Source organism: Heptranchias perlo, unplaced genomic scaffold (genome assembly GCF_035084215.1).
Source record: "Heptranchias perlo isolate sHepPer1 unplaced genomic scaffold, sHepPer1.hap1 HAP1_SCAFFOLD_472, whole genome shotgun sequence".
NCBI lineage: Eukaryota > Metazoa > Chordata > Chondrichthyes > Hexanchiformes > Hexanchidae > Heptranchias > Heptranchias perlo.
The window spans coordinates 98,521-124,161 of NW_027139487.1; the positions used below are offsets into that span (position 1 = coordinate 98,521).

A 25,641-nucleotide genomic window follows, 5' to 3' on the forward strand; every position below is an offset into this window, starting at 1 on the left:
CGGCTCTCATTTTAAATGACAAATACCGGTCTCCCTTGCTGTCCTGTTCCTCTTGCTCCCACAGCCTTTAATGAGGGTGTGGGTGTGCTAGGGTTGGGAGCGGGCCTAAATAAGCTGGGGAATTTCCTGTGCTCATGTTGACGTCTCAGCCTTGTCCCTCTATCCCATCGACGAGGAATTTGTGCATTTTAAATATAATTATGAACAGGGAGTCTCTCCATCAGGACCCCTTTTAAAGGGGGGGAGTCTCTCCATCAGGACCCCCTTTTAAAGGGGGGAGTCTCTCCATCAGGACCCCCTTTTAAAGGGGGGAGTCTCTCCATCAGGACCCCCTTTTAAAGGGGGGGAGTCTCTCCATCAGGACCCCCTTTTAAAGGGGGAGTCTCTCCATCAGGACCCCCTTTTAAAGGGGGAGTCTCTCCATCAGGACCCCCTTTTAAAGGGGGGGGAGTCTCTCCATCAGGACCCCCTTTTAAAGGGGGAGTCTCTCCATCAGGACTCCCTTTTAAAGGGGGAGTCTCTCCATCAGGACCCCCTTTTAAAGGGGGGAGTCTCTCCATCAGGACCCCTTTTAAAGGGGGAGTCTCTCCATCAGGACCCCCTTTTAAAGGGGGAATCCACCCATCAGTACTTTTTGTTGTGAAGTGCAGACACTGTTGTAATGTAGGAAACACGGCAGCCAATTTAAACACAGCAAGATCCCACGAACAGCAATGTGATAAATGGCCCAATCATCTGGTTTTTTTTTTAAGTGATATTGGTTGAAGGTGTGAGACTCGAATTTTTGGAGCAAAACCAGACGCAGACGGAACTGCTGACAGAGTTAAAGTTTATGAGAAAGCTTTGCGCAGAAAGGGAGAGTGGTAAGCTTCCTCGAGCTCGCACCTAACTCTCAGAGGAACATCAGCACTACAAGCATGTTTATACCTTGCAATAAGCAACACCCACCTCCCAAGGTAGCCCCTGACAAGTGAGTGGCAGACTATACCAGCCAATGAAACCCACTGTAGTTACGTAAACATGTACCCCCCCCCACCTTTCACAGCAGGTGGGTGTTGCTTATTGCAAGGTATAAACATGCTTGTAGTGCTGATGTTCCTCTGAGAGTTTGGTACGAGCTTGAAACTTGCCACTCTCCCTTTGTGCACAAAGTTTCGAATAAACTTTAACTCTGTCAGCAGTTCCGTCTCCGTCTGGTTTTGCTCCAAAAATTCGAGTCGAACAAAAGGATAAATATTGGCTCCGGGACACCGGGTAGAACTCCCCTTCCTGCTCCTCTTCCAGTAGTGGCCGTGGGATCTTTTACGTCCACCTGAGAGGGGCAGACGGGGGGGCCCTCGGATTTAATAGCTCATCAGAAAGACGGCACCTCCGACGGTGCGGCGCTCCCGCAGTACTGGCACGAGGAGAGTCGGCCCTGGATTATGGGGCTCGAGTCTCTGCGGCGGGGTCTCGGACCCTCGATCGAGAGGAGAGTGTGAGACCGCCCCCCCCTGGGCCAAGGCTCGCCCCAGTTGTGAACCCCCTGGTTGTTAACTTGCAGGAAAACGTTCCGCTCCTCCCAGTGCAGCCCGCGAGCGCGCGGTGGGACACGGCGCTGCTCCCAGCCCGCCAGCTATCATTCATTACAGTGAATGGGTGGATAATCGCAGGCCGGCGGTGCAAAACTCTCCGATACAGGCACACGGAACGCCGAGGCGAAGAACTCCGGCCCTGGAATACGGGAGGGCAAACCCCACCGACCCCCCCCCCCCCCAAAACCCGACACATAACGGGGATTGCACAGGGGGCCAGGCTGGGTCCGCGCCCAACGCCCGCACGCACTGTAGAGGTCACCGGCGCGGTCAGCGGTGAGCCGCACGGACCCACCTTGAGGGACGATTTGTAGCTGTAGGTCACCGAGCCTCCGTCTGTGCACTTCAACTTGCTGAACACGACGAGCTCCTCGAACAGGAAAATGTGGCGCATCGACTTCCGGCGCCCGCAGGTGACGCTGAACCGGTCCTGGCGCAGGAGCTGGCCCTGCTCCTTCAGGTTCACCTGGAAATATTGAGACCAGTCGAAGATTCACCCATCTATCCACACGGAGATATCTGTACACTGACTGGTGTCTCTCAGTCCCTCTCCCTCAGGGTGATATCTGTACACTGACTGGTGTCTCTCAGTCCCTCTCTCTCAGGGTGATATCTGTACACTGACTGGTGTCTCTCAGTCCCTCTCTCTCAGGGTGATATCTGTACACTGACTGGTGTCTCTCAGTCCCTCTCTCTCAGGGTGATATCTGTACACTGACTGGTGTCTCTCAGTCCCTCTCTCTCAGGGTGATATCTGTACACTGACTGGTGTCTCTCAGTCCCTCTCTCTCAGGGTGATATCTGTACACTGACTGGTGTCTCTCAGTCCCTCTCTCTCAGGGTGATATCTGTACACTGACTGGTGTCTCTCAGTCCCTCTCTCTCAGGGTGATATCTGTACACTGACTGGTGTCTCTCAGTCCCTCTTTCTCAGGGTGATATCTGTACACTGACTGGTGTCTCTCAGTCCCTCTCTCTCAGGGTGATATCTGTACACTGACTGGTGTCTCTCAGTCCCTCTCTCTCAGGGTGATATCTGTACACTGACTGGTGTCTCTCAGTTCCTCTCTCTCAGGGTGATATCTGTACACTGACTGGTGTCTCTCAGTCCCTCTCCCTCAGGGTGATATCTGTACACTGACTGGTGTCTCTCAGTCCCTCTCTCTCAGGGTGATATCTGTACACTGACTGGTGTCTCTCAGTCCCTCTCTCTCAGGGTGATATCTGTACACTGACTGGTGTCTCTCAGTCCCTCTCCCTCAGGGTGATATCTGTACACTGACTGGTGTCTCTCAGTCCCTCTCTCTCAGGGTTATCTCTGCACTGACTCAAAAGCAAAATACAGCGGATGCTGAAAAACTGAACTAAAAGCAGAAAATGCTGGAAATACTCAGCAAGTCAGGCAGCACCTGTGGGCGAAGAAATAGTCAACGTTTCAGGTAGATGACCCTTCAGGGAGCGTGACGCCAACACCACCCAGGAGCTGCTCAGCCTGCGGGCCGCCACGGACATGGTCAAGTTCCAACTTCGCCACGGCAACAATCTCCCCGCCACGGACGCCAGCCGACGAAGGGTCATCGACCTGAAACGTTGACTCTGTTTCTTTCTCCACAGACGTTGCCTGACTTGCTGAGGATTCTCAGCATTTTCTGTTTTTATTTCTGTTCACTGACTGGGTGTGCCTCAAGTCGCTTCATTATGGATATTGGTGTTAATGGTGTCCCCCTGCTCCCAACTCCCCCGCGCCCCCCACCCCCCTCTCCCTGCCATCAGAGAGCGAGAGACCGTCATCCCTCTGTCTGGGGCTGGACTTGATCCCAGGTCTCAGAGGGTGAAAGGTCAGTGTCTGACCCACTGCCCCCACCCAGTCCCCCAGGAGGGAGAGGAGACCTTCACCCCCTCTGTCTGAGGCTGGACTTGATCCCAGGTCCCAGAGGGTGAAAGGTCAGTGTCTGACCCACTGCCCCCACCCAGTCCCCCAGGAGGGAGAGGAGACCTTCACCCCCTCTGTTTGGGGCTGGACTTGACTTAGTTGCTGAGAGGGTTGAGTTTCTGCCACTGCCGACTTACGTCACACCCCCGGATGGCGTCCATGGCGAGGAGATTGTTGCCGTGGCGAAGTTGGAACTTGACCATTTCCGTGGCGGCCTGCAGGCTGAGCAGCTCCTGGGTGGTGTCGGCGTCACACTCCCTGATCAGGGTCTCCAGCAGGAGGCTGTAATTCATCATCCTCTGGATGGGCTTCAGCAGGTAGGAAGCCAGGTCCGTCCTGTCACCCAGGAACAGCTGCTTCCTCTGGAGGTACGAGAGCAGAGGGACAGGTTTAGGAAGAGGGAGGAAGGACGGGGACTGAGGTACAGGGAGAGAAATAGAGAGGGAGAGAGTCACAGAGAGTAATGGAAAGAGAGAGAGTCACAGGGAGAGAAATAGAGAGGGAGAGAGTCACAGAGAGTAATGGAAAGAGAGAGAGTCACAGGGAGAGAAATAGAGAGGGAGAGAGTCACAGCGAGTAATGGAGAGTGTCACAGCGAGTAATGGAGAGAGTCACAGCGAGTAATGGAGAGAGAGAGTCTCAGAGAGTAATGGAGAGAGAGGGAGTCACAGAGTAATGGAGAGTTACGTGGGGAGTAACGGGCGAGGAGAGTCACGTGGGGAGTAACGGGCGAGGAGAGTCACGTGGGGAGTAACGGGCGAGGAGAGCCACGTGGGGAGTAACGGGCGAGGAGAGCCACGTGGGGAGTAACGGGCGAGGAGAGCCACGTGGGGAGTAACGGGCGAGGAGAGCCACGTGGGGAGTAACGGGCGAGGAGAGCCACGTGGGGAGTAACGGGCGAGGAGAGTCACGTGGGAAGTAACGGGCGAGGAGAGTCACGTGGGGAGTAACGGGCGAGGAGAGTCACGTGTGGAGTAACGGGCGAGGAGAGTTATGTGGGGAGTAACGGGCGAGGAGAGTTACATTGAGTACAATCCCTCAGCTAAGTAGACGTTCTTTAGCTCTGTGCCGAGTCACGGAGTGTAGCCCGGATATTTCACCTGCCCACCCCCAGCTGAGATCAGTGAACTCAACACAGACCGGGGGCGGGGGAGGCAAATGGGACCTGGCTCCTTCTTGCTCTGTGTGGGCCTCAGTACCACCCGGAAACCCCCCTGTCCCCCGGCTGGGATCAGGTAACTCAGCACAGATGGATCCTCCATGTTGTCCTGGGAGGAACCATTTTCAGACCGAGGGGTTGGGGGCAGCGGCTGTTCCCGCTCGCTCAGGCTTGGCCACGGTTCAAACTGTTTCCGGCAGCAGGCAAAACAAATCAGGCAAGGGTCATTATTACCTTGAAGAATACGTTGCCGTGGCTGGCGAGGAGTGCGTCCGATCGCGGTTTATTCTTCACGTAGAGGGCGTACATCGTGAACTGCTCTTTCTGTGGGGGAGGGAGGGGAGCAGTCATGTTGCATCGCGTTATGGTAAAATCAGCCTTATCTTCTCCAGAGAAAAGAGCCCCAGTCTGTTCAGCCTTTCCTGATAAGGATATCCTCTCAGTTCTGGGATCATCCTTGTAAATCTTTTTTCCACCTTCTCCAGTGCCTCTATATCCTTTTTAGAATCATAGAAGTTTACAACATGGAAACAGGCTCTTCGGCCCAACATGTCCATGTCGCCCAGTTTATACCACTAAGCTAGTCCCAATTGCCTGCACTTGGCCCATATCCCTCTATACCCATCTTACCCATGTAACTGTCCAAATGCTTTTTAAAAGACAAAATTGTACCCGCCTCTACTACTGCCTCTGGCAGCTCGTTCCAGACACTCACCACCCTTTGAGCGAAAAAATTGCCCCTCTGGACCCTTTTGTATCTCTCCCCTCTCACCTTAAATCTATGTCCCCTCATTATAGACTCCCCTACCTTTGGGTAAAGATTTTGACTATCTACCTTATCTATGCCCCTCATTATTTTATGGACGTCTATAAGATCACCCCAAAACCTCCTACTCTCCAGGGAAAAAAGTCTCAGTCTATCCAACCTCTCCCTATAAGTCAAACCATCAAGTCCCGGTAGCATCCTAGTAAATCTTTTCTGCACTCTTTCTAGTTTAATAATATCCTTTCTATAATAGGGTGACCAGAACTGTACACAGTGTTCCAAGTGTGGCCTTACTAATGTCTTGTACAACTTCAATAAGACATCCCAACTCCTGCATTCAATGTTCTGACCAATGAAACCAAGCATGCCGAATGCCTTCTTCACCACCCTATCCACCTGTGACTCCACTTTCAAGGAGCTATGAACCTGTACTCCTAGATCTCTTTGTTCTATAACTCTCCCCAACGCCCTACCATTAATGGAGTAGGTCCTGTTCACAATACTCCAAGTGTGGTCTAACCAAGGTTCGATACAAGTTTAACATAACTTCTCTGCTTTCCAATTCAACCCCTCCCGAAATGAACCCCAGTGCTTGGTTTGCCTTTTTTACGACCTTATTAACCTGCGTCGCTACTTTTAGTGATTTGTGATCTGTACCCCCAGATCCCTCTGCTCCTCTCCCCCATTTAGACTCTTATTATCCCAGCAGTTTGTGGCCTCCTTATTCTTCGTACCAAAATGCACCACCTCACACTTGTATTGAAATTCATTTGCCAATTACACGCCCATCTGCGAGGTTATTAACATCCTCTTGCATCTGACGATTCCTCGTAAAAGCAAAGGAGTTATGGAAGAGAGGACTTGCATTTATACCAGCGTCTTTCCCGACTTCAGGAATCGCAGCCAGTATTGGAGGGTCCGCATCCTGGAATTCCCTCCCTGACACCATTGCGGGCGCCCCATGACCGCACGGACGGCTCAAGGAGAAGGCACAACACCATCTCAGGGCAACTAGGGGTGGGCAATAAATGGGGGCCTCGCCAACCTCTCCCACATCTCGAGAGCGAACATGTGAAGAACGTGTGAGGGGGGGGGAGGCTTGGTCAAGGGGTGATCTGGTAAGGTTTTGTTCGGCCAGACCTGGGCTCAGTCACGCACTCCTGCGATGGCATTCTTCTGCCTGCGAGGGCGACGTCCCGCAGAGCGAAAATTGTCCTCAGCACCGGGTTGGCCCAGTCTCCCCTCCCCTCTCTTAAAGGAAAGAAGGACGTGCATTTCTACAGTGCCTTTCACGACCTCAGGACGTCCCAGAGCACTTTACAGACGATGAAGTGCTTTTCTGAAGTGTAGTCACCGTTGTAATGTAGGAAACGCGGCGGCCAATTTGCGCACAGCAAGATCCCACAAACAGCAATATGATCGCCTGTTTTTTTTTGAGTGACGTTGGTTTGAGGGATTATATATTGGCCCCTGAACATTGGGGAGAACTCCCTCCCCCTGCCCTTCCAATAGTTACATCCGCCCGAGAGGGGCAGACGGCGGCCCTCGGTTTAACGTCTCACGCGAAAGACGGGGCGCCTCCGACAGCGCGGCGCTCCCTCGGTACTGGCGCTGGGAGCGTCGGCTCGAGCCTCTGGGGCGGGGACTCGAACCCGCCAGGAGAGAACGCAGCGCGCAGGCACCGCCGGTGCTCGAGGGTAAAGGGCAAACCATCGGACGAGTGCGGTCTCGCGGTACTCACGTGGCGGAGGAAGCATTCGCCGAGGCGGAGCGGGCTCGCGAGGCAGCCCCGCAGCTCCTGCAGCAGGCACTGCCCGTGGAAGGCCAGGAGCTTCTCCAGGTTGCCGAAGACGAGGCCCCGCTTGCCGCGCAGGTCCTGCGGCACGTCCGGCCGATCCATCTCCGGGAAGTAGTTCTCGACGACGTGCGCCAGCGAGCTGACGTACTCCTGCTCCGCGGCCAGCGCCTCGGCCAAGGCGCGTCGGGGTTTACTAGAAGAACGGGGGGGGGGGGGGGTGGGAGGATGAAAACGAGAGACTTGCAGTGAGCTGGGAGAGGTGAGACGGAGGCACCGCAGCACCGACGCTGGCGCAAGGGTGTGATTGCAGCGGGACGCGTTTATAAAGGCGAAAGACTTGCATTTCTACAGCGCCTTTCACCGCCTCAGGACGTCCCGAAGCGCGTCACAGCCGACGAAGTCGCTGTTTTACTGTAGGGAAACGCGGCAGCCAATTTGCGCACGGCAAGATCCCACGAACAGCAATGTGATAAATGACCGGATCATCTGTTTTAGGCGATGTTGGCCGAGGGATAATATGGGCCCCAGGACGCCAGGAGAATTCCCCCCTGCTCTTCTTCCAATAGTGGCCGTGAGAGCTTTCACGTCCACCCGAGAGGGGGGGCAGACGGGGCCCCTCGGTTTAACGTCTCACCCGAAAGACGGCAGTGCAGCACCTCCCTCGGTACTGGCCCCTGAATTATGGGGCTCGAGTCTCTGGAGTGGGGACTCGAACCCACGACCTCCTGACTCTGCTATCAATGAGCGACGTGTGCCACGGGCACAGGCGAACCTCACTTTAGCACCCACGGGAAACGAGGGGCTGTGGGGTCTTTCACTTTTACTTTATTGGTGTAGAGATTTACGAGAATGGTCCCAGGGATGAGGAACTTCAGTTATGTGGAGAGACTGGAGAAGCTGGGATTGTTCTCCTCAGAGCAGAGGAGGTTAAGGGGAGATTTGATCGAGGTGTTCAAAATCATGAAGGGTTTTGAGAGAGTAAATAAGGAGAGACTGTTTCCAGTGGCAGAAGGGTCGGTAACCAGAGGACACAGATTTAAGATAATTGGCAAAACAACCAGAGGGGGAGATGAGGAGGATTTTTTTTACGCAGCGAGTTGTGATGATCTGGAATGCGCTGCCTGAAAGGGCGGTGGAAGCAGATTCAATAATAACTTTCAAAAGGGAGTTGGATAAATACTGGAAACGGAAAAATTTACAGAGCTTTGGAGAAAGAGCAGGGGGGAGTGGGATCAATTGTACAGCTCTTTCAAAGAGCCGGCACAGGCACGATGGGCCAAACGGCCTCCTTCTTTCCGGTATGATTCCAAGAGTGAAGATTCACCCCCAATTACTCCTGCAGGCTGGGGGCGGGACCAGGGGAGCTGGTGTTGGCCAGCGAGGATAGCGGGGAGGGAGGGGGGACTGTCCGAGTGGGCCGTCAGGTAGGGGGGGGTCGCTGAATTTTTGGGGCAAGTTGGAGTTTGCGAGGGGAAGAGGCTGGCGGGGAGGGAACTGGGGGTGGATTCGGACATGGGCAGGGATGAAATACAGATGGAGCCGACCGTTACACGACTCGCTCGATATTTGGCTCCGTATAGCCTGTGACTGGTCCGATACCGACCATTTTGCACAACCCCTGCTCGAGTTTAATTCTCTGAGGCTGGGGGGAAAGGAGAGTGTGGATATGGGTTTGTGGAGGAGGCTGCGGGGAAAGGAGAGTGTGGATATGGGTTTGTGGAGGAGGCTGCGGGGGGAAGGAGAGTGTGGATATGGGTTTGTGGAGGAGGCTGGGGGGGGGGGGGAAAGGAGAGTGTGGATATGGGTTTGTGGAGGAGGCTGGGGGAGAAAGGAGAGTGTGGATATGGGTTTGTGGAGGAGGCTGCGGGGGGAAGGAGAGTGTGGATATGGGTTTGTGGAGGAGGCTGGGGGGAAAGGAGAGTATGGATATGGGTTTGTGGAGGAGGCTGCGGGGGGAAGGAGAGTGTGGATATGGGTTTGTGGAGGAGGCTGGGGGGGGGGGGAGAAGGAGAGTGTGGATATGGGTTTGTGGAGGAGGCTGGGGGAGAAAGGAGAGTGTGGATATGGGTTTGTGGAGGAGGCTGGGGGGAAAGGAGAGTGTGGATATGGGTTTGTGGAGGAGGCTGGGGGGAAAGGAGAGTGTGGATATGGGTTTGTGGAGGAGGCTGCGGGGGGAAGGAGAGTGTGGATATGGGTTTGTGGAGGAGGCTGCGGGGGGAAGGAGAGTGTGGATATGGGTTTGTGGAGGAGGCTGGGGGGTGGGGGGAAGGAGAGTGTGGATATGGGTTTGTGGAGGAGGCTGGGGGGAAAGGAGAGTGTGGATATGGGTTTGTGGAGGAGGCTGCGGGGGGAAGGAGAGTGTGGATATGGGTTTGTGGAGGAGGCTGCGGGGGGAAGGAGAGTGTGGATATGGGTTTGTGGAGGAGGCTGGGGGGAAGGAGAGTGTGGATATGGGTTTGTGGAGGAGGCTGGGGGGGGGGGAAGGAGACTGTGGATATGGGTTTGTGGAGGAGGCTGGGGGCGGGAAGGAGAGTGTGGATATGGGTTTGTGGAGGAGGCTGGGGGCGGGGGAAGGAGACTGTGGATATGGGTTTGTGGAGGAGGCTGGGGGGAAAGGAGAGTGTGGATATAGGTTTGTGGAGGAGGCTGCGGGGGGGGGGAAGGAGAGTGTGGATGTAGGTTTGTGGAGGAGGCTGGGGGGGGGGGAAGGAGAGTGTGGATATGGGTTTGTGGAGGAGGCTGGGGGGGGGGAAGGAGAGTGTGGATATGGGTTTGTGGAGGAGGCTGGGGGGGGGGAAGGAGACTGTGGATATGGGTTTGTGGAGGAGGCTGGGGGGGGGGAAGAGTGTGGATATGGGTTTGTGGAGGAGGCTGCGGGGGGAAGGAGAGTGTGGATATGGGTTTGTGGAGGAGGCTGGGGGGGGGGGGGAAGGAGACTGTGGATATGGGTTTGTGGAGGAGGCTGGGGGCGGGAAGGAGAGTGTGGATATGGGTTTGTGGAGGAGGCTGGGGGGAAAGGAGAGTGTGGATATGGGTTTGTGGAGGAGGCTGGGGGGGGAAGGACAGTGTGGATATGGGTTTGTGGAGGAGGCTGGGGGCGGGAAGGAGAGTGTGGATATGGGTTTGTGGAGGAGGCTGGGGGGAAAGGAGAGTGTGGATATGGGTTTGTGGAGGAGGCTGGGGGGGGGAAGGAGAGTGTGGATATGGGTTTGTGGAGGAGGCTGTGGTGGGGGGAAGGAGAGTGTGGATATGGGTTTGTGGAGGAGGCTGGGGGAGAAAGGAGAGTGTGGATATGGGTTTGTGGAGGAGGCTGCGGGGGGAAGGAGAGTGTGGATATGGGTTTGTGGAGGAGGCTGGGGGGGGGGGGAAGGAGAGTGTGGATATGGGTTTGTGGAGGAGGCTGGGGGGTGGGGGGAAGGAGAGTGTGGATATGGGTTTGTGGAGGAGGCTGGGGGGAAAGGAGAGTGTGGATATGGGTTTGTGGAGGAGGCTGCGGGGGGAAGGAGAGTGTGGATATGGGTTTGTGGAGGAGGCTGCGGGGGGGAGGAGAGTGTGGATATGGGTTTGTGGTGGAGGCTGGGGGGGGGGGGAAGGAGAGTGTGGATATGGGTTTGTGGAGGAGGCTGGGGGAGAAAGGAGAGTGTGGATATGGGTTTGTGGAGGAGGCTGGGGGGAAAGGAGAGTGTGGATATGGGTTTGTGGAGGAGGCTGGGGGGAAAGGAGAGTATGGATATGGGTTTGTGGAGGAGGCTGCGGGGGGAAGGAGAGTGTGGATATGGGTTTGTGGAGGAGGCTGGGGGGGGGGGGAAGGAGAGTGTGGATATGGGTTTGTGGAGGAGGCTGGGGGAGAAAGGAGAGTGTGGATATGGGTTTGTGGAGGAGGCTGGGGGGAAAGGAGAGTGTGGATATGGGTTTGTGGAGGAGGCTGGGGGGAAAGGAGAGTGTGGATATGGGTTTGTGGAGGAGGCTGCGGGGGGAAGGAGAGTGTGGATATGGGTTTGTGGAGGAGGCTGCGGGGGGAAGGAGAGTGTGGATATGGGTTTGTGGAGGAGGCTGGGGGGGGGGAAGGAGAGTGTGGATATGGGTTTGTGGAGGAGGCTGGGGGGTGGGGGGAAGGAGAGTGTGGATATGGGTTTGTGGAGGAGGCTGGGGGAGAAAGGAGAGTGTGGATATGGGTTTGTGGAGGAGGCTGCGGGGGGAAGGAGAGTGTGGATATGGGTTTGTGGAGGAGGCTGGGGGGAAGGAGAGTGTGGATATGGGTTTGTGGAGGAGGCTGGGGGGGGGGGGAAGGAGACTGTGGATATGGGTTTGTGGAGGAGGCTGGGGGCGGGAAGGAGAGTGTGGATATGGGTTTGTGGAGGAGGCTGGGGGCGGGGGAAGGAGACTGTGGATATGGGTTTGTGGAGGAGGCTGGGGGGAAAGGAGAGTGTGGATATAGGTTTGTGGAGGAGGCTGCGGGGGGGGGGAAGGAGAGTGTGGATGTAGGTTTGTGGAGGAGGCTGGGGGGGGGGAAGGAGAGTGTGGATATGGGTTTGTGGAGGAGGCTTGGGGGGGGGAAGGAGAGTGTGGATATGGGTTTGTGGAGGAGGCTGGGGGGGGGGAAGGAGACTGTGGATATGGGTTTGTGGAGGAGGCTGGGGGGGGGGAAGAGTGTGGATATGGGTTTGTGGAGGAGGCTGCGGGGGGAAGGAGAGTGTGGATATGGGTTTGTGGAGGAGGCTGGGGGGGGGGAAGGAGACTGTGGATATGGGTTTGTGGAGGAGGCTGGGGGCGGGAAGGAGAGTGTGGATATGGGTTTGTGGAGGAGGCTGGGGGGAAAGGAGAGTGTGGATGTAGGTTTGTGGAGGAGGCTGGGGGGGGGGAAGGAGAGTGTGGATATGGGTTTGTGGAGGAGGCTGGGGGGAAGGAGAGTGTGGATGTGGGTTTGTGGAGGAGGCTGGGGGGGGGAAGGAGAGTGTGGATATGGGTTTGTGGAGGAGGCTGGGGGCGGGAAGGAGAGTGTGGATATGGGTTTGTGGAGGAGGCTGGGGGGAAAGGAGAGTGTGGATATGGGTTTGTGGAGGAGGCTGGGGGGGGAAGGAGAGTGTGGATATGGGTTTGTGGAGGAGGCTGGGGGCGGGAAGGAGAGTGTGGATATGGGTTTGTGGAGGAGGCTGGGGGGAAAGGAGAGTGTGGATATGGGTTTGTGGAGGAGGCTGGGGGGGGAAGGAGAGTGTGGATATGGGTTTGTGGAGGAGGCTGTGGTGGGGGGAAGGAGAGTGTGGATATGGGTTTGTGGAGGAGGCTGGGGGAGAAAGGAGAGTGTGGATATGGGTTTGTGGAGGAGGCTGCGGGGGGAAGGAGAGTGTGGATATGGGTTTGTGGAGGAGGCTGGGGGGGGGGGAAGGAGAGTGTGGATATGGGTTTGTGGAGGAGGCTGGGGGGTGGGGGGAAGGAGAGTGTGGATATGGGTTTGTGGAGGAGGCTGGGGGGAAAGGAGAGTGTGGATATGGGTTTGTGGAGGAGGCTGCGGGGGGAAGGAGAGTGTGGATATGGGTTTGTGGAGGAGGCTGCGGGGGGAAGGAGAGTGTGGATATGGGTTTGTGGAGGAGGCTGGGGGGAAGGAGAGTGTGGATATGGGTTTGTGGAGGAGGCTGGGGGGGGGGGGAAGGAGACTGTGGATATGGGTTTGTGGAGGAGGCTGGTGGCGGGAAGGAGAGTGTGGATATGGGTTTGTGGAGGAGGCTGGGGGCGGGGGAAGGAGACTGTGGATATGGGTTTGTGGAGGAGGCTGGGGGGAAAGGAGAGTGTGGATATAGGTTTGTGGAGGAGGCTGCGGGGGGGGGGGGGAAGGAGAGTGTGGATGTAGGTTTGTGGAGGAGGCTGGGGGGGGGGAAGGAGAGTGTGGATATGGGTTTGTGGAGGAGGCTGGGGGGGGGGAAGGAGACTGTGGATATGGGTTTGTGGAGGAGGCTGGGGGGGGGAAGAGTGTGGATATGGGTTTGTGGAGGAGGCTGCGGGGGGAAGGAGAGTGTGGATATGGGTTTGTGGAGGAGGCTGGGGGGGGGGGGAAGGAGACTGTGGATATGGGTTTGTGGAGGAGGCTGGGGGCGGGAAGGAGAGTGTGGATATGGGTTTGTGGAGGAGGCTGGGGGCGGGGGAAGGAGACTGTGGATATGGGTTTGTGGAGGAGGCTCGGGGGAAAGGAGAGTGTGGATATAGGTTTGTGGAGGAGGCTGCGGGGGGGGGGGAAGGAGAGTGTGGATGTAGGTTTGTGGAGGAGGCTGGGGGGGGGGAAGGAGAGTGTGGATATGGGTTTGTGGAGGAGGCTGGGGGGAAGGAGAGTGTGGATGTGGGTTTGTGGAGGAGGCTGGGGGGGTGGAAGGAGAGTGTGGATATGGGTTTGTGGAGGAGGCTGGGGGCGGGAAGGAGAGTGTGGATATGGGTTTGTGGAGGAGGCTGGGGGGAAAGGAGAGTGTGGATATGGGTTTGTGGAGGGGGCTGGGGGGGGAAGGAGAGTGTGGATATGGGTTTGTGGAGGAGGCTGGGGGCGGGAAGGAGAGTGTGGATATGGGTTTGTGGAGGAGGCTGGGGGGGGGGGGAAGGAGAGTGTGGATATGGGTTTGTGGAGGAGGCTGGGGGGTGGGGGGAAGGAGAGTGTGGATATGGGTTTGTGGAGGAGGCTGGGGGGAAAGGAGAGTGTGGATATGGGTTTGTGGAGGAGGCTGCGGGGGGAAGGAGAGTGTGGATATGGGTTTGTGGAGGAGGCTGCGGGGGGAAGGAGAGTGTGGATATGGGTTTGTGGAGGAGGCTGGGGGCGGGGGAAGGAGACTGTGGATATGGGTTTGTGGAGGAGGCTGGGGGGAAAGGAGAGTGTGGATATAGGTTTGTGGAGGAGGCTGCGGGGGGGGGGGAAGGAGAGTGTGGATGTAGGTTTGTGGAGGAGGCTGGGGGGGGGGAAGGAGAGTGTGGATATGGGTTTGTGGAGGAGGCTGGGGGGGGGAAGGAGACTGTGGATATGGGTTTGTGGAGGAGGCTGGGGGGGGGGAAGAGTGTGGATATGGGTTTGTGGAGGAGGCTGCGGGGGGAAGGAGAGTGTGGATATGGGTTTGTGGAGGAGGCTGGGGGGGGGGGGGGAAGGAGACTGTGGATATGGGTTTGTGGAGGAGGCTGGGGGCGGGAAGGAGAGTGTGGATATGGGTTTGTGGAGGAGGCTGGGGGCGGGGGAAGGAGACTGTGGATATGGGTTTGTGGAGGAGGCTGGGGGGAAAGGAGAGTGTGGATGTGGGTTTGTGGAGGAGGCTGGGGGGGGGGAAGGAGAGTGTGGATATGGGTTTGTGGAGGAGGCTGGGGGCGGGAAGGAGAGTGTGGATATGGGTTTGTGGAGGAGGCTGGGGGGAAAGGAGAGTGTGGATATGGGTTTGTGGAGGAGGCTGGGGGGGGAAGGAGAGTGTGGATATGGGTTTGTGGAGGAGGCTGGGGGCGGGAAGGAGAGTGTGGATATGGGTTTGTGGAGGAGGCTGGGGGGAAAGGAGAGTGTGGATATGGGTTTGTGGAGGAGGCTGGGGGGGGAAGGAGAGTGTGGATATGGGTTTGTGGAGGAGGCTGGGGGAGGGGGGAAAGGAGAGTGTGGATATGGGTTTGTGGAGGAGGCTGGGGGGAAAGGCGAGTGTGGATATGGGTTTGTGGAGGAGGCTGGGGGGAAAGGAGTGTGGATATTGGTTTGTGGAGGAGGCTGGGGGGGAAAGGAGAGTGTGGATATGGGTTTGTGGAGGAGGCTAGGGGGAAAGGAGAGTGTGGATATGGGTTTGTGGAGGAGGCTGGGGGGGGAAGAAGAGTGTGGATATGGGTTTGTGGAGATGTTGGAGCGGGGGTGGGGGGGGATGGAGAGGAGGCTGGGGGAAGGAGAGTGTGGATATGGGTTTGTGGAGGAGACTGTGGGGGGGGGGAGGAGAGTGTGGATATGGGTTTGTGGAGGAGGCTGGGGGGAAGGAGAGTGTGGATATGGGTTTGTGGAGGAGGCTGGGGGCGGGGAAGGAGACTGTGGATATGGGTTTGTGGAGGAGGCTGGGGTGGGGGGGAGAGTGTGGATATGGGTTTGTGGAGGAGGCTGCGGGGGGAAGGAGAGTGTGGATATGGGTTTGTGGAGGAGGCTGGCGGGGGGGGAAGGAGACTGTGGATATGGGTTTGTGGAGGAGGCTGGGGGCGGGAAGGAGAGTGTGGATATGGGTTTGTGGAGGAGGCTGGGGGGAAGGAGACTGTGGATATGGGTTTGTGGAGGAGGCTGGGGGGAAAGGAGAGTGTGGATATGGGTTTGTGGAGGAGGCTGCGGGGGGGGGGGAAGGAGAGTGTGGATGTAGGTTTGTGGAGGAGGCTGGGGGCGGGAAGGAGAGTGTGGATATGGGTTTGTGGAGGAGGCTGGGGGGAAGGAGACTGTGGATATGGGTTTGTGGAGGAGGCTGGGGGGAAAGGAGAGTGTGGATATGGGTTTGTGGAGGAGGCTGCGGGGGGGGGGGGGAAGGAGAGTGTGGATGTAGGTTTGTGGAGGAGGCTGGGGGGGGGGAAGGAGAGTGTGGATATGGGTTTGTGGAGGAGGCTGGGGGGGAAGGAGAGTGTGGATGTGGGTTTGTGGAGGAGGCTGGGCGGGGGGGAAGGAGAGTGTGGATATGGGTTTGTGGAGGAGGCTGGGGGCGGGAAGGAGAGTGTGGATATGGGTTTGTGGAGGAGGCTGGGGGGAAAGGAGAGTGTGGATATGGGTTTGTGGAGGAGGCTGGGGGGGGGAAGGAGAGTGTGGATATGGGTTTGTGGAGGAGGCTGGGGGCGGGAAGGAGAGTGTGGATATGGGTTTGTGGAGGAGGCTGGGGGGGGAAGGAGAGTGTGGATATGGGTTTGTGGAGGAGGCTGGGGGAGGGGGGAAAGGAGAGTGTGGATATGGGTTTGTGGAGGAGGCTGGGGGGAAAGGAGAGTGTGGATATGGGTTTGTGGAGGAGGCTGGGGGGGGAAGGAGAGTGTGGATATGGGTTTGTGGATGAGGCTGGGGGAGGGGGGAAAGGAGAGTGTGGATATGGGTTTGTGGAGGAGGCTGGGGGGAAAGGCGAGTGTGGATATGGGTTTGTGGAGGAGGCTGGGGGGAAAGGAGAGTGTGGATATTGGTTTGTGGAGGAGGCTGGGGGGCAAAAGAAGAGTGTAGATATGGGTTTGTGGAGGAGGCTAGGGGGGAAAGGAGAGTGTGGATATGGGTTTGTGGAGGAGGCTGTGGGGGGGGGAAGGAGAGTGTGGATATGGGTTTGTGGAGGAGGCTGGGAGGGGAAGGAGAGTGTGGATATGGGTTTGTGGAGGAGGCTGGTGGGGAAGGAGAGTGTGGATATGGGTTTGTGGAGGAGGCTGGGGGGGAAGAGAGTGTGGATATGGGTTTGTGGAGGAGGCTGGGGGGGGGAAGAAGTGTGTGGATATGGGTTTGTGGAGGTGTTGGAGCGGGGGTGGGGGGGGATGGAGAGGAGGCTGGGGGAAGGAGAGTGTGGATATGGGTTTGTGGAGGAGGCTGTGGGGGGGGGAAGGAGAGTGTGGATATGGGTTTGTGGAGGAGGCTGGGAGGGGAAGGAGAGTGTGGATATGGGTTTGTGGAGGAGGCTGGTGGGGAAGGAGAGTGTGGATATGGGTTTGTGGAGGAGGCTGGGGGGGAAGAGAGTGTGGATATGGGTTTGTGGAGGAGGCTGGGAGGGGAAGGAGAGTGTGGATATGGGTTTGTGGAGGAGGCTGGGGGGAAAGGAGTGTGGATATTGGTTTGTGGAGGAGGCTGGGGGGGAAAGGAGAGTGTGGATATGGGTTTGTGGAGGAGGCTAGGGGGAAAGGAGAGTGTGGATATGGGTTTGTGGAGGAGGCTGGGGGGGGAAGAAGAGTGTGGATATGGGTTTGTGGAGATGTTGGAGCGGGGGTGGGGGGGGATGGAGAGGAGGCTGGGGGAAGGAGAGTGTGGATATGGGTTTGTGGAGGAGACTGTGGGGGGGGGGAAGGAGAGTGTGGATATGGGTTTGTGGAGGAGGCTGGGGGGAAGGAGAGTGTGGTTATGGGTTTGTGGAGGAGGCTGGGGGGGGGAAGGAGACTGTGGATATTGGTTTGTGGAGGAGGCTGGGGTGGGGGGGGAGAGTGTGGATATGGGTTTGTGGAGGAGGCTGCGGGGGGAAGGAGAGTGTGGATATGGGTTTGTGGAGGAGGCTGGGGGGGGGGGAAGGAGACTGTGGATATGGGTTTGTGGAGGAGGCTGGGGGCGGGAAGGAGAGTGTGGATATGGGTTTGTGGAGGAGGCTGGGGGGAAGGAGACTGTGGATATGGGTTTGTGGAGGAGGCTGGGGGGAAAGGAGAGTGTGGATATGGGTTTGTGGAGGAGGCTGCGGGGGGGGGGGGGAGGAGAGTGTGGATGTAGGTTTGTGGAGGAGGCTGGGGGCGGGAAGGAGAGTGTGGATATGGGTTTGTGGAGGAGGCTGGGGGGAAGGAGACTGTGGATATGGGTTTGTGGAGGAGGCTGGGGGGAAAGGAGAGTGTGGATATGGGTTTGTGGAGGAGGCTGCGGGGGGGGGGGGAAGGAGAGTGTGGATGTAGGTTTGTGGAGGAGGCTGGGGGGGGGGAAGGAGAGTGTGGATATGGGTTTGTGGAGGAGGCTGGGGGGGAAGGAGAGTGTGGATGTGGGTTTGTGGAGGAGGCTGGGGGGGGGGGAAGGAGAGTGTGGATATGGGTTTGTGGAGGAGGCTGGGGGCGGGAAGGAGAGTGTGGATATGGGTTTGTGGAGGAGGCTGGGGGGAAAGGAGAGTGTGGATATGGGTTTGTGGAGGAGGCTGGGGGGGGGAAGAAGTGTGTGGATATGGGTTTGTGGAGGTGTTGGAGCGGGGGTGGGGGGGATGGAGAGGAGGCTGGGGGAAGGAGAGTGTGGATATGGGTTTGTGGAGGAGGCTGTGGGGGGGGGGAAGGAGAGTGTGGATATGGGTTTGTGGAGGAGGCTGTGGGGGGGGGGGAAGGAGAGTGTGGATATGGGTTTGTGGAGGAGGCTGTGGGGGGGGGAAGGAGAGTGTGGATATGGGTTTGTGGAGGAGGCTGTGGTGGGGGGAAGGAGAGTGTGGATATGGGTTTGTGGAGGAGGCTGGGGGAGAAAGGAGAGTGTGGATATGGGTTTGTGGAGGAGGCTGCGGGGGGAAGGAGAGTGTGGATATGGGTTTGTGGAGGAGGCTGGGGGGAAGGAGAGTGTGGATGTGGGTTTGTGGAGGAGGCTGGGGGGGGGAAGGAGAGTGTGGATATGGGTTTGTGGAGGAGGCTGGGGGGGAAGAGAGTGTGGATATGGGTTTGTGGAGGAGGCTGGGGGGGGGGAAGAAGTGTGTGGATATGGGTTTGTGGAGGTGTTGGAGCGGGGGTGGGGGTGATGGAGAGGAGGCTGGGGGAAGGAGAGTGTGGATATGGGTTTGTGGAGGAGGCTGGGGGGGCAAGAGAGTGTGGATATGGGTTTGTGGAGGAGGCTGGGGGGGGGAAGAAGTGTGTGGATATGGGTTTGTGGAGGTGTTGGAGCGGGGGTGGGGGGGATGGAGAGGAGGCTGGGGGAAGGAGAGTGTGGATATGGGTTTGTGGAGGAGGCTGTGGTGGGGGGAAGGAGAGTGTGGATATGGGTTTGTGGAGGAGGCTGGGGGAGAAAGGAGAGTGTGGATATGGGTTTGTGGAGGAGGCTGCGGGGGGAAGGAGAGTGTGGATATGGGTTTGTGGAGGAGGCTGGGGGGAAGGAGAGTGTGGATGTGGGTTTGTGGAGGAGGCTGGGGGGGGGAAGGAGAGTGTGGATATGGGTTTGCGGAGGAGGCTGGGGGCGGGAAGGAGAGTGTGGATATGGGTTTGTGGAGGAGGCTGGGGGGAAAGGAGAGTGTGGAGATGGGTTTGTGGAGGAGGCTGGGGGGGGAAGGAGAGTGTGGATATGGGTTTGTGGAGGAGGCTGTGGGGGGGGGGAAGGAGAGTGTGGATATGGGTTTGTGGAGGAGGCTGTGGGGGGGGGAAGGAGAGTGTGGATATGGGTTTGTGGAGGAGGCTGTAGGGGGGCGAAGGAGAGTGTGGATATGGGTTTGTGGAGGAGGCTGTGGTGGGGGGAAGGAGAGTGTGGATATGGGTTTGTGGAGGAGGCTGGGGGAGAAAGGAGAGTGTGGATATGGGTTTGTGGAGGAGGCTGCGGGGGGAAGGAGAGTGTGGATATGGGTTTGTGGAGGAGGCTGGGGGGAAGGAGAGTGTGGATGTGGGTTTGTGGAGGAGGCTGGGGGGGGGGAAGGAAAGTGTGGATACGGGTTTGTGGAAGAGGCTGGGAGCGGGAAGGAGAGTGTGGATATGGGTTTGTGGAGGAGGCTGGGGGGAAAGGAGAGTGTGGATCTGGGTTTGTGGAGGAGGCTGGGGGGGGAAGGAGAGTGTGGATATGGGTTTGTGGAGGAGGCTGGGGGCGGGAAGCAGAGTGTGGATATGGGTTTGTGGAGGAGGCTGGGGGGAAAGGAGAGTGTGGATATGGGTTTGTGGAGGAGGCTGGGGGGGGGAAGGAGAGTGTGGATATGGGTTTGTGGAGGAGGCTGGGGGAGGGGGGAAAGGAGAGTGTGGATATGGGTTTGTGGAGGAGGCTGGGGGGAAAGGCGAGTGTGGATATGGGTTTGTGGAGGAGGCTGGGGGGAAAGGAGAGTGTGGATATGGGTTTGTGGAGGAGGCTGGGGGGGAAAGGAGAGTGTCGATATGGGTTTGTGGAGGAGGCTAGGGGGGAAAGGAGAGTGTGGATATGGGTTTGTGGAGGAGGCTGGGGGGGGAAGAAGAGTGTGGATATGGGTTTGTGGAGATGTTGGAGCGGGGGTGGGGGGGGATGGAGAGGAGGCTGGGGGAAGGAGAGTGTGGATATGGGTTTGTGGAGGAGGCTGTGGGGGGGGGGGAAGGAGAGTGTGGATATGGGTTTGTGGAGGAGGCTGGGAGGGGAAGGAGAGTGTGGATATGGGTTTGTGGAGAAGGCTGGTGGGGAAGGAGAGTGTGGATATGGGTTTGTGGAGGAGGCTGGTGGGGGAAGAGAGTGTGGATATGGGTTTGTGGAGGAGGCTGGGGGGGGGAAGAGAGTGTGGATATGGGTTTGTGGAGGAGGCTGGGGGGGGAAGAAGTGTGTGGATATGGGTTTGTGGAGGTGTTGGAGCGGGGGTTGGGGGGATGGAGAGGAGGCTGGGGGAAGGAGAGTGTGGATATGGGTTTGTGGAGGAGGCTGGGGGGGGGAAGAGAGTGTGGATATGGATTTGTGGAGGAGGCTGGGTGGGGGGAAGAAGTGTGTGGATATGGGTTTGTGGAGGTGTTGGAGCGGGGGTGGGGGGGGGATGGAGAGGAGGCTGGGGAAGGAGAGTGTGGATATGGGTTTGTGGAGGAGGCTGTGGGGGGGGGAAGGAGAGTGTGGATATGGGTTTGTGGAGGAGGCTGTGGGGGGGGGGAAGGAGAGTGTGGATATGGGTTTGTGGAGGAGGCTGTGGTGGGGGGAAGGAGAGTGTGGATATGGGTTTGTGGAGGAGGCTGGGGGGGGGAAGGAGAGTGTGGATACGGGTTTGTGGAGGAGGCTGGGGGGAAGGAGAGTGTGGATATGGGTTTGTGGAGGAGGCTGGGGGGGGAAGTGAGTGTGGATATGGGTTTGTGGAGGAGGCTGTGGGGGGAAGGAGAGTGTGGATATGGGTTTGTGGAGGAGGCTGCGGGGGGAAGGAGAGTGTGGATATGGGTTTGTGGAGGAGGCTGCGGGGGGAAGGAGAGTGTGGATATGGGTTTGTGGAGGAGGCTGGGGGGAAAGGAGAGTGTGGATATTGGTTTGTGGAGGAGGCTGGGGGGGAAAGGAGAGTGTAGATATGGGTTTGTGGGGGACGCTAGGGGGGAAAGGAGAGTGTGGATATGGGTTTGTGGAGGAGGCTGTGGGGGGGGGGAAGGAGAGTGTGGATATGGGTTTGTGGAGATGTGGGAGCGGGGGTGGGGGGGGATGGAGAGGAGGCTGGGGGAAGGAGAGTGTGGATATGGGTTTGTGGAGGAGGCTGTGGGGGGGGGGAAGGAGAGTGTGGATATGGGTTTGTGGAGGAGGCTGGGAGGGGAAGGAGAGTGTGGATATGGGTTTGTGGAGGAGGCTGGTGGGGAAGGAGAGTGTGGATATGGGTTTGTGGAGGAGGCTGGTGGGGGGTAGGAGAGTGTGGATATGGGTTTGTGGAGGAGGCTGGGGGGGAAGAGAGTGTGGATATGGGTTTGTGGAGGAGGCTGGGGGGGGAAGAAGTGTGTGGATATGGGTTTGTGGAGGTGTTGGAGCGGGGGTGGGGGGGATGGAGAGGAGGCTGGGGGAAGGAGAGTGTGGATATGGGTTTGTGGAGGAGGCTGGGGGGGCAAGAGAGTGTGGATATGGGTTTGTGGAGGAGGCTGGGGGGGGGAAGAAGTGTGTGGATATGGGTTTGTGGAGGTGTTGGAGCGGGGGTGGCGGGGATGGAGAGGAGGCTGGGGGAAGGAGAGTGTGGATATGGGTTTGTGGAGGAGGCTGTGGGGGGGGGGAGGAGAGTGTGGATATGGGTTTGTGGAGGAGGCTGTGGGGGGGGGAAGGAGAGTGTGGATATGGGTTTGTGGAGGAGGCTGTGGCGGGGGGAAGGAGAGTGTGGATATGGGTTTGTGGAGGAGGCTGTGGTGGGGGGAAGGAGAGTGTGGATATGGGTTTGTGGAGGAGGCTGGGGGAGAAAGGAGAGTGTGGATATGGGTTTGTGGAGGAGGCTGCGGGGGGAAGGAGAGTGTGGATATGGGTTTGTGGAGGAGGCTGGGGGGAAGGAGAGTGTGGATGTGGGTTTGTGGAGGAGGCTGGGGGGGGGAAGGAGAGTGTGGATATGGGTTTGTGGAGGAGGCTGGGGTAGGGAAGGAGAGTGTGGATATGGGTTTGTGGAGGAGGCTGGGGGAAAGGAGAGTGTGGATATGGGTTTGTGGAGGAGGCTGGGGGGGGAAGGAGAGTGTGGATATGGGTTTGTGGAGGAGGCTGTGGGGGGGGTGAAGGAGAGTGTGGATATGGATTTGTGGAGGAGGCTGTGGCGGGGGGAAGGAGAGTGTGGATATGGGTTTGTGGAGGAGGCTGTCGGGGGGGGAAGGAGAGTGTGGATATGGGTTTGTGGAGGAGGCTGTGGTGGGGGGAAGGAGAGTGTGGATATGGGTTTGTGGAGGAGGCTGGGGGAGAAAGGAGAGTGTGGATATGGGTTTGTGGAGGAGGCTGCGGGGGGAAGGAGAGTGTGGATATGGGTTTGTGGAGGAGGCTGGGGGGAAGGAGAGTGTGGATGTGGGTTTGTGGAGGAGGCTGGGGGGGGAAGGAAAGTGTGGATACGGGTTTGTGGAGGAGGCTGGGAGCGGGAAGGAGAGTGTGGATATGGGTTTGTGGAGGAGGCTGGGGGGAAAGGAGAGTGTGGATATGGGTTTGTGGAGGAGGCTGGGGGGGGAAGGAGAGTGTGGATATGGGTTTGTGGAGGAGGCTGGGGGCGGGAAGCAGAGTGTGGATATGGGTTTGTGGAGGAGGCTGGGGGGAAAGGAGAGTGTGGATATGGGTTTGTGGAGGAGGCTGGGGGGGGAAGGAGAGTGTGGATATGGGTTTGTGGAGGAGGCTGGGGGAGGGGGGAAAGGAGAGTGTGGATATGGGTTTGTGGAGGAGGCTGGGGGGAAAGGCGAGTGTGGATATGGGTTTGTGGAGGAGGCTGGGGGGAAAGGAGAGTGTGGATATGGGTTTGTGGAGGAGGCTGGGGGGGAAAGGAGAGTGTCGATATGGGTTTGTGGAGGAGGCTAGGGGGGAAAGGAGAGTGTGGATATGGGTTTGTGGAGGAGGCTGGGGGGGGAAGAAGAGTGTGGATATGGGTTTGTGGAGATGTTGGAGCGGGGGTGGGGGGGGATGGAGAGGAGGCTGGGGGAAGGAGAGTGTGGATATGGGTTTGTGGAGGAGGCTGTGGGGGGGGGGGAAGGAGAGTGTGGATATGGGTTTGTGGAGGAGGCTGGGAGGGGAAGGAGAGTGTGGATATGGGTTTGTGGAGAAGGCTGGTGGGGAAGGAGAGTGTGGATATGGGTTTGTGGAGGAGGCTGGTGGGGGAAGAGAGTGTGGATATGGGTTTGTGGAGGAGGCTGGGGGGGGGGAAGAGAGTGTGGATATGGGTTTGTGGAGGAGGCTGGGGGGGGAAGAAGTGTGTGGATATGGGTTTGTGGAGGTGTTGGAGCGGGGGTTGGGGGGATGGAGAGGAGGCTGGGGGAAGGAGAGTGTGGATATGGGTTTGTGGAGGAGGCTGGGGGGGGAAGAGAGTGTGGATATGGGTTTGTGGAGGAGGCTGGGGGGGGGAAGAAGTGTGTGGATATGGGTTTGTGGAGGTGTTGGAGCGGGGGTGGGGGGGGATGGAGAGGAGGCTGGGGGAAGGAGAGTGTGGATATGGGTTTGTGGAGGAGGCTGTGGGGGGGGGGAAGGAGAGTGTGGATATGGGTTTGTGGAGGAGGCTGTGGGGGGGGGAAGGAGAGTGTGGATATGGGTTTGTGGAGGAGGCTGTGGTGGGGGGAAGGAGAGTGTGGATATGGGTTTGTGGAGGAGGCTGGGGGGGGGGAAGGAGAGTGTGGATATGGGTTTGTGGAGGAGGCTGGGGGGAAGGAGAGTGTGGATATGGGTTTGTGGAGGAGGCTGGGGGGGGAAGAGAGTGTGGATATGGGTTTGTGGAGGAGGCTGTGGGGGGAAGGAGAGTGTGGATATGGGTTTGTGGAGGAGGCTGCGGGGGGAAGGAGAGTGTGGATATGGGTTTGTGGAGGAGGCTGCGGGGGGAAGGAGAGTGTGGATGTGGGTTTGTGGAGGATGCTGCGGGGGGAAGGAGAGTGTGGATATGGGTTTGTGGAGGTGTTGGGGCGGGGGGGTGGTGCAAGCTGATAGAAGGAGGCCATTTTGGAGCTGGGTTGCAGTGATAACAACATCTTGCATTTTTATAACACCTGTAACGTAGCATAACGTCCCAAGGCGCTTCACAGGAGCAGAAATCTGACAACTTAAGACCGAGCCACATCAGGACAGGTGTTGAAAAGTCTGGTCAAAGAGGTAGGTTTTAAGGAGCGTCTTAAAGGAGGAGAGAGGGGGAGAGGTTTAGGGAGGGAATTCCAGAGCTAGGGGCCGAGGGAGCTGAAGGCCCGGCCGCCAATGGCGGAGCGATTAAAATCGGGGGATGGGCAAGAGGCCAGAATTGGAGGAGCGCAGAGATCTGGGAGGGTTGTAGGACTGGAGGAGGTTACAGAGATAGGGAGGCGGGGGGCGAGGCCATGGAGGGATTGGAAAACATGGATGAGAACTTAAAATCGAGGCGTCCCCGGACCGGGAGCCGATGTCGGTCCAGCGAGCACAGTGGGTGATGGGAGAACGGGACTTGGTGCGAGTTAGGATACGGGGGGCAGCAGAGCTCAGGATGAGCTCCAGTCTGTAAGACGCTGGCGTCCTGCTGCTCACCTACCTGCCCGTGTTCTTCGGTTCCAGCCTGGGGGTGCGGCCCCAGGGGGCCTGGGCCAGGGCGCTGCCCGGCCTCGCCAGCATGACGTGCTCCTTGGGCGAGCAGGTTCTGTCCACCAGCTCGGTGCTGCTGACCTCCAGCCCCTTGATGAGGACCCCCGCCACGCTGCCTCCGCGCGCCGGCCCGCCGAGGGCTCGCTGGCCCCAGCCGCAGTCGGGTTCCGCCTGGCGGGCCAGCTCGAAGCTCTGGGCCTTCCTCAGCGTCCTCCGGGAGCCCTGGCCCCGGGCCGGGGAGCTCCCGGGGCCAAGGCCCGTCCCTCGGACGTCGGGGGTGGAGGCGTGGACGGGGGAGAAGGCCCCAAGGAGGTCGGGGCGCTGGGGGGGGCGCCTGGCCGGGAGGAGGTCCGCAGGATCTTCGTCGTCGTCTTCAGAGGCCTCCGAAGCCAGGGAGAGGGCCGAGAGTCCCGCCGCCGTCCACTCCTTCCGGTCGGGGGGCCCGCTGCTGCTTAGAGAGGTCATACTGAGGGAGGGGGTCACCACAGCGTTGGAGGGCCGAGGCTCCCTCCGCTCCAAACACGGCGTCCGACTGCCCCCGTGGCCCGCCGCGCCCTCAGGCACCTTCCTGCGGCCGGTCCCCAGGGCGGCGGCCATTTTGCGAGCCGCTGCCGACTTGGTCTCCTGGCACTTGGCCCAACAGAAGGTCCACTGATCCAGGCACCACTGCTCCCCCAGCTCCTCCGCCAGCTGGCGCATCTCCCGGAACCGGGACTCGGGGATCTCCGGGTGACGCTGAGAGTAGCTCTCCAGGCTGGCGATGACCGCCTCGCAGTGCCCGGGGGATAGGCACTGCTCCATGCTTATGCAGGCCAAATTCCGGATGCCCCCTAACGCCCAGTTGTACGCCTGTGGGAGTTACAAAAAAACCCCAAAATAATACAGGAAGA

General features: G+C 58.4%; 1 protein-coding gene across 1 annotated transcript in view; it reads right to left on the bottom strand.

Annotated features, from left to right (window-relative positions):
- The window catches only part of LOC137313764 (uncharacterized), an 84,060-nt gene that overhangs the window by 14,210 nt on the left and 44,209 nt on the right, over window positions 1-25,641 (bottom strand). Inside the window, exons 13-17 of the mRNA XM_067979553.1 lie at window positions 24,702-25,600; window positions 7,174-7,423; window positions 4,901-4,990; window positions 3,645-3,869; window positions 1,870-2,040 (exon numbers count right to left, since the gene is read on the bottom strand). Of these exons, the coding sequence (XP_067835654.1) occupies window positions 1,870-2,040; window positions 3,645-3,869; window positions 4,901-4,990; window positions 7,174-7,423; window positions 24,702-25,600 (1,635 nt within the window). The remainder of the gene's footprint in view (window positions 1-1,869; window positions 2,041-3,644; window positions 3,870-4,900; window positions 4,991-7,173; window positions 7,424-24,701; window positions 25,601-25,641) is intronic.